Raw genomic sequence first — 8324 nt, forward strand, 5'->3', positions numbered from 1 at the left:
CTCTTAGGTTTGTTCCTTTAACCTATATGTCAATTCTATCACAGTACCACATGTCTTGATTACTGTAGCTTTTTTTTTTGAGGAAGATTAGCCCTGAGCTAACATCTGTCACCAATCCTCCTGTTTTAGCTGAGGAAGACTGGCCAGGAGCTAACATCCATGACAATCTTCCTCTACTTTATATGTGGGATGCCTGCCACAGCATGGCTTGACAAGCAGTGCATAGGTCTGCACCCGGGATCCGAACCAGCAAACTCCAGGCCACTGAAGCAGAATGTATGAACTTAAACTCTGGGCCACCTGCCCAACCCCTTGATTGTTGTAGCTGTGTAGCAAGTTTTGAAACCTGGAAATGTCTGTCCCCTGCCCTTCTTCTTCTTTTTCAAGATTTATTCTGTTGGCTCTTTGGGGTCTATTCATTTCCATGTGAATTCCAGAATCACTTTATCAATTGCTACAAAAACCTAGCTGGGATTTTGAGAGGGATTGTGTTACATCCCAGATGTACTGCAGGGGTAACTAAAATTATCTGCCTCAGTTAAAGCAGGATCTGACACCTCAGACGTATAGAAATGTTTATGATATTGCACGTAGTAGTCATTTAGCGCGGTTAACAAGAAGATCGTTCTGCCAAAAACAGACAAAATTTTGTTTAGGACATTTGTTGATTATGAAACTATCAAGTCTACTTGCAGGAGGGTGTTAGCCGCGTGAGTAGGTTATTTTGTAATACTTTGACATTTAGAATATCCATTTTCACTGAATCCCTACATGTACCCATGTTCTCAAGCCTAAGGGGAGCTGTGTGTTAACAGCATATACACCATCCTCTCCCTGCTTTCTCTCCTGTAATCCTCAAAACAGCCCCAGGAGGTAGACACAGTTTTATGTCCATTTTGTGGAAATAGAAACTTCGAGGAAGCCTTTAAGTATTGCCCCAGGTTTAACCAGTTGGAAAGTGGCAGAATCTAGGTCTCTAAGATTCCAGGACTGCACACCCAAATACTATACCACACTGCCTACATTTATGAGTGCAGGAGAGAATTCCTCGTTTGCATGAAAATAATGAAACTGAGAGTGTCCGGGATAATTGGTGTCAGTTTATAAAGCCTCTTTACTCCATTTGGTTGATTTTAAGTGGGATTATCTGTCCGTTAAATTGAGCTGATCTTAGGCGGAACACACCCCTGAAGTTATAGACCAGGTTTTGTGTGCAAGGGGGCTTTTTGGAGATGAAAGTCTGTAGATGTCATCAAATTATCCAAAGAGGTAAATGCCCGCTACCCAAAGTTCTCTGGATGATAAGAGAATGCCATAGAGGCTAGTTTCTTCCAAATAGGGAGCTGTATGACCTTTGATTGGGGATGGTGGAATAAGGAGGGTCAGCCCATCCTCAAACCTGGCTTGAGGCATGAGGGAGTTGTTCTGGACCTGGTGGTCTGAGCCTAGAGGCAGTAGCGCTGGTGCATTGAGACAGGACTCAGATGAGGGGAGATGATTCTGGATCCTAGAACACGATCTAGATCCTCGACATGAGATTCTAAATTCTGTTTGGTGCCATGGTACACATCGCCAACACAGTCTATGATCATGTCCTCCCTAGAGGACCGTCAGTTTGAGCTGTATAGCATCAATGACTTTTCCAAGGATTTTCCACTTTCCCATCGGAGTGTTCTCCTCGGACAAATAATCGACTATGCGGAGCATCTGGAGAGGGCTCCTCCCCGTCAAGAGAGTAATGCAGGTCAACCTAGAAGACATTATACTTTCAGCTCTCTGTTTCAAGAGGACACGCAGGTAGGAGAACTGTTTCTATTTCTGCCCAAATTGTGATATTCTTGGCATAATTACTTTCTTCTTCAAAGGAGAATATAAATCTTATGCTTCACTTCTATGTACCTAAAAGACAAAATACAACACAGAGATTCTTTTTCTTTTAAAGACTTTATTTTTTTCCTCTTTTTCTCCCCAAAGCCCCCCGGTACATAGTTGTATATTCTTCGTTGTGGGTCCTTCTAGGTGTGGTATGTGGGACGCTGCCTCAGCGTGGTTTGATGAACAGTGCCATGTTCACGCCCAGGATTCGAACCAACGAAACACTGGCCCGCTTGCAGCGGAGCACGCGAACTTAACCACTCAGCCACGGGGCCAGCCCCAACACAGAGATTCTTATGTGAACAGAAAGTGGGAGGCTTCTGATCCAGGAGTGTTGGTGGAACAGAAATAATAGTTGCCGTTTATTGCACTCGGAGCTGGTGACTTAAATGATCACATTTAATGCTCACAACTGTTCTGCAGATGAGTATTACTCCCTGCCCTTTCTTAAGCAGAAATCAAGGCTGACAGTGGCCCAATGCTTTGCCCTGAGGGACACACCTGACAGGAGCCAGGATTTGACCCACATCTTTCTGGCTCCAGAGTCTGTATTCTTTCCCACCCCCCACAGTAACTCCTTGCTATCGAGATTACAGTCTACTTCCTCTGTTTCCATTATTCCAGTCACACGCTCTCCATCTACACAATGACTTAGTGTTCCTCTTGCAGCATGAAGCGCTAGGTGATGTTGCCATAATTGGATTGTCTAACGGACATCTTAATGTGAGATGTGTGTTGTGTGTGTGAGGGAGACATGCTGACTCGACCATTGAAGCATGAAGACAAAGGGGATTCGACCTGAACTCGCGGAGGAGATCATTGGTATGAAGGCACAGAACATGCAGTAATCTCTTCTGCAGCAAACTCAGACAAAGTTATTCCACCTGACCCCAAAACTCCTCAAGTAATTGGAGTTTTTCTTAATTTTCTGTGCCTTGGTTTCCTCATTTTTAACAATGGAGATCATGACGCTAACTCATAGGGCTTGGTGGAGGATCGAATTAGCACATGTAAAGCATTTAGCACAGTACCTGGGGAGAGTCAGTGCCTAATGAAAATGTCTTCACCCATTCTGGGCTCCCATTTTCTGGGAAATGCACACGCTTTGGGAAAATACTTTTATCACCACTGTATTCAGATCATGTACGGGCACATTCTTGGGTTATCCTTGGGTGGTAACAGCTCTTAGCTAACCTATTATACCCTTGATTTCAAGTTTTGTCTACCACCAACCCTGAAAAGCACTCCCTACACCCACCTGGCCCCAAGGATGACATTATTAGAACTTCCATAAGGTCAGAGGTGGGGAGATTTACATTTGCAATCTATCCTGCCTTTCACCATCTACACGTGTCATTGAATAAAGTGTTAATCAGTATTTGTTCATACTTAAAGCACAAAAGGACCAAAGAGGCGTTTTCTTTTTGTTCTCCCCCAGCGAGGGCTGAAGCAAAATGGTGTCTACTTGTCTAAAGAGAGGACCACATGTTTATCGCTTTGGTTGAGGAGAGCCACTCATTCCCCAGCGTTGTTAGTAATCACGGTTTTACCGTGTGCGGATTCGGACCACACCTTGTTTTCTACCTCCTCCTTATTTCACTTAGACCAGATTAAAACTGGACTGCATTTTCTGAGAACAGAGGGTGTGCTGGTTGATGGGAAATCTGTGGCCCATGATTAAATCTTATACTGATGGCCTAAATGCATGGCTGTGTGTGCATGTGAAGACTGCTTTTTCCGATGATTAGATTTTGTCTTGAATGGAATGCATTCACTGATGTTTTTCAGCAAAGGAGGAATGACGAAGCAGAGCAGTTTGCGGCAGGGCAGCAGAAAAGAAAGAAACGTCCTAGAGAACCCAAGAGCCGTTCGTCATCTGAGGAAATGCAGAGTATGTCACCATGGTTAAGCAAACAGGAAGGGGGGGACCCCATCTCTAGGGCTCAGCCCTGTCAAGGGAAGTTTGCTGTCATGGCCTTGAGGGTAGACAGATAGGAGCATGTTTGCAAGTGGAGGGACAAGGCTCTAGTTAGCTCCAACCATTTGGAGTTCTTGTAAGAGTCAGAATAAAGCAGGTTCCTGAGGCAAAAGGAGCTGATGGGCTCCACAAGAGGACAGGTGCGCACTGGCTCGCTGCTCATCATCACCTCCTGTTCGAGTTCTCACCTTGTGCCGCGTGGCTTCCTCACACGATAGGCCAAAGAAGCTGTTAGCATCAGGGTCACCAGTGTCTGCTGCACTTTCCCATTAATTTCTCAGTGGCATGAGATATGCTTGCTCACTCCCTCCTCCAGGGAAGTCTGCTGGCCTTCCTGAACACCACATTCTCCTGGACTCCTTACCCCCTTCCTAGGGACTCTGTTTGCGTCTCCATTTTCTCTTTTTTCCTCTCCTTTCCCACCTCTGAATATTGCAGGGACCCAAAGCTGGATATTGGGCCTTATCTCTTCAATCCACTGTCTCCCTAGGTGATCCCACCCAGTCTCAGACCTTTAAATGTGATTCACACCACGAGAACGCTCACCTTTACACCTCTAGACCACACCTTGCTCTGGACCTTCAGACTGAAATACAACTGTGTGTGTGTCTCCAATGGGTGTCTACTCATGTCTAAAATACAACTGGTTCTACGGGTTTGATCTTCTGAACATCCCCCCTCTTCAAAAAGCCTCGACTTTCAGCCTTCTCTGTCTCAGCTAACAGCATCCCCAAAGGTGTAAGAACCTGCTGCCTGTGGGCATCGGGGCCTGGGAGCGTCAAGAAACCCCAGTATTTAGAGTTTGCACATATCCACAGTGTAACTAGTCCCACCATGGCCTAGTTGCAGCTGGCAACATGAGGTCACCGAACCACAATCAGGAAACATTGGCCACACTCCACACTTGTGAGCAGTTGCCAAACACCTGCACACAGCTGGGACTATTATCCACCCAGTAGTTCAGGCCAACATGCCTAGATTCACTCTTGATGCCTCTTATTATTCTTTGATTATTCTCTGACTTCCAACCCCTTAGTAATTTGTTGCCCAATATCAATCCTGCACCCCACCGTTTCTCTCTCTCTCTCCAGTCGAGGCTGCCATCATCTGTCACCAAGCTACTCCAATAGCTTCTTACCTGATTTCCCTGCTTCCCATCATCACCTCCTCTAAACCATTTTTTGCCCTGCAGCGAGTGATAGTGTCGCCATAGAAATCAGATCACGCCATGTCCATCCTGAAAACCCGTCATCCACTTTCCTATTCTCAGAACAGAATCTGGACTCCCCACTGCGGTCTGTAAGCTCTGCACGACCTGGCCCTTCCATCCTCTCCTAACTCATGTCCTGTGGGTCTCCTCCTTGCTCTCTTTGCCTCTGTCCTTTGCTCTGTGGTCCTGGCTCGTCCTCTCCTGCGGGCCCTGCACTCATTCCACAGCCTGGAACTCTTCCTCTGCCTGTGCCCAGGCCAGCTCTGTCTCCTCCTCCAGGCTCCGCCCAAAGGACACCTCCCCGGAAGGCCCTGCTGGACCACGCGGTCCATAGAGGCTCCCTCTCCTGCTGTCTGTCACATCCCCGCTTACTTCTTCCCTAACACGGATTCAGACTGTAATGATCTTGCTTGCTCCTTGGGCACTTCCTCTCTGACATCCCCATGCGAATGTGAGTCGCCAAAGACTAGGGATCGTTTCTGTCTGTCTTGTTCCGAGCCCATCCCCCAGCTCCTGGCACTGTGCCTGGCACAGAGATGAGGAAGTGAAATAGAGGTGTCAGGCTTTGAGTAAATAAAATTTACTTTTCTGAGACAGCAAAGAGTGACGAGGAGGGTCATATACTGCCAGAGATTTTGGTCGATGCTGAGCGACTATTAGACCTCTTGACATCGAGACTTTCACCTTGTCAACTTGTAAAGGGCACCAAGGAGACATTAAATCCTGAGTGCCAGGGCTCTGTGAAGGTTGCTTAGTTAATTATACTGTCCAACTAGGTGTCTCTATATATCACAGGGCCAGGAGAGAGAGAGTGGTTTATTGTGTGAGCTTTCCCAAGCCCTGTTTGCAGCATCTGATATGTCCAGGTGGTAGCCCCTCCAGCTTTATGAGATAAATAATATCCTCAAAACTGTGGAGCACAGCAATGGCCCTGTGGGCAGGGTAGCATGCAACTACCTCACAGCTCAATCTCTTAATTTGATTCCCAGATGCTATTGTCACTCACAAAGTCCATGCCAAGAAGACGAAATGGACTCAAACCCCACCAGATGGCTTCATGTCGAACTCTGCTGCACCAGAGCAGATGAATATGGCGGGAGATGGGGTTCCACCCAACCGATGGGATTCTCTCTCTGATGATGTCGCTGGGCTCAGGAAAGATGGCCTGGCTCACAAGCCTGGTAGTGATGCCCTTGCAGGAGGAAGCAAAACCTGCAGCACCTCTGGAGGTGACCGAAAAGTCACAGCCACGTCTTCAGAGGGAACTGTGCCAAATACGTCGCAAATAAGTCCTGCTATGGCACAGAAAATTAATTATAATATAAAGTATGAATTAAGGAAGGAAGTTCGGAAGTTTGGACGAAGTAAGTCTGTGAAAGCCATAGGTACTTTCTCTCTCTCTAGGTTTTAGAATAGATTCAACCCACCTCTTCAACTTCTCCTTTGGTCGAATTGGGTTCTTTTTAATGCTTTAGGACGGTTTGTCTTTAGTGTTGTCTGAAAATTCCTAATACACCTCTGAACAGTTTTTGCTTTGCTTGGTTAGTGTTGGCCGTAGTTTATTAGTAGGTCTGTGCAGGTGTTGTGAATTGAGGGTTTAAAACACCTCAGTATGTAACATCCTAGCCCACGAAGATGAGGACTGAGGCAGTAGATGCTTTCAGATTGAGATCTACAGCATCTTCCTACGTGTAGACATACTGACTTCTTTTCCTTCTCGTCAGAGTATGAAAGAATTTTCACTTTGCTTGAAGGAGTCCAAGGCCCTCCTGCAGTCAAGAAGCAGTTTGTTGACTTTACCATCCAGGAGGCCGCGAGGTGGGTGTCAAGAAGAGCTCTCCCATCTTTTCCAGCAGCTGTGCCCAGTGCTGACCGGGGTGGGAGCAGGCCCTGCCTTGTGTTTCCCAAACTCTGGCCCTCCCTCCTGGTTCATGCAATTTCCGTCGGCATTTACGTGGATATTCTGGAGTCTAGCTCGTTCTCGCAAGCCCATGGAACTTTCCTGGCTCCCCACAGTCTGGGCTGTGCATGGGCCTCATTGACACTCCTGGTATTTTGCTAGACCCTATCTCTCCATGAGGATGCATTTTCTGTTCCCATGTAGATTGTAGGCTCTATTTTTGTAGCCACCACCACTCCGTCCACATCATCGATGCTTTCAATATCTTCTGGTTAATTAAACGTCTCTTTATTTTCAGGTTTAAGAGAGTAGTCTTAATTCAGCAACTTGAGAAGGTACTGGAAACAATCCCACCTTCTCAACAAAGTTAATCACAAGGAAAACAGATAACTGTGTCCTTGCAGAGACCAAAGAGAAGCAAGGACACATTTTCTATGCTGTGTGGTGGAATCAGATCTTGCGAAGCCTGCTTGAAAGCTGCAGTCAAGAGAATTGCCTTCTGCAGGCTGAAAAAAGGCAGTAGACCCTTGCCATTTTGTCATTCTCTGTCAGTAAAAGCTGGTAAATAAGAATTTCCCGAGACAGTCTAATTTGTTGTGTGTTTGTTTCCTGGTTGGTTTGTTTTCCTCCCTGAAGAGAGGGATGTTCTTAACTCATGAAGCTAAAGGATATGACAGCCCTGGTTCCTGCAGCAGGTCCCTGGGTGGAGCTGGGCTGTATGGCTGCTTTCTTCCACTACCCATTTCTTATTCCTTTTCCCTGAGACAGCACCTCAGCTGGTCATGGTTCTTCGCCTTTCAGGATGACTCAGACCTTAATTGCTGAAGGGTCTGGGCCATTAGATGTCCTGCCTTAAATTGGTTGTTGTCATTTCCCACTAACTTTAATCACAAAACATGAGAGTAGTAAGAAGCTCAATAGATGTATCGGACACGCTTCTCCTTAGCTCCCCGTGTAACAGGGGCCCAAATTCCCTCTGATTATCAGGTTCCCTCCCCCCAGCCAGCATGGGACCCCCTTCTGTGCCTCTCGATTGAAGGGATGAAGAGCCCAAAATGGCCAGCTGGCAGTTTCCATTCCCTTTCGATGGAATCACTGTGTGTTCTTTGGTGACAGCATCTATCCCTTTGGAACGAAGGCCTCTGGTTCAGCAAGGCCTGCAGCGATGGCGATGGCAAGCACATTGGGCAGTGCACCTCTAGGGGTAAGTCGTGAGAGAGGCACTTCTGTTTCCACGCCTTGATCTCAAGACCTGTGCGTCCTGACTATGGGAGCAAATCAAACCGTGTTGGATGCAGATCTACAGCAAATTCTCCTTCCTACAAGTCAGTACTTCTCCCATAATCTCCAGCCCTGCCACC

At 46.8% G+C, this 8324-nt stretch overlaps 1 protein-coding gene across 2 annotated transcripts; it reads left to right on the plus strand.

The window, feature by feature from the left end:
* The first annotated feature begins 3706 nt into the window (after positions 1–3706).
* Positions 3707–7721, plus strand: LOC139042744 (integrator complex subunit 6-like). Of its 2 annotated transcripts, XM_070502786.1 has the most exons (4): positions 3707–3766; positions 6053–6427; positions 6788–6881; positions 7262–7721. In XM_070502786.1, exons 1-4 carry the CDS (start codon positions 3760–3762, stop codon positions 7332–7334), a joined length of 549 nt encoding a protein of 182 aa, XP_070358887.1. In that variant the 5' UTR covers positions 3707–3759; the 3' UTR covers positions 7335–7721. The 2 variants fall into 2 exon arrangements, with proteins under 2 accessions (XP_070358887.1, XP_070358886.1); XM_070502785.1 differs by having other exon boundaries at positions 6788–7721.
* The last annotated feature ends 603 nt before the right edge of the window (positions 7722–8324 follow it).

This window comes from Equus asinus, chromosome X (genome assembly GCF_041296235.1).
Source record: "Equus asinus isolate D_3611 breed Donkey chromosome X, EquAss-T2T_v2, whole genome shotgun sequence".
Lineage (NCBI taxonomy): Eukaryota > Metazoa > Chordata > Mammalia > Perissodactyla > Equidae > Equus > Equus asinus.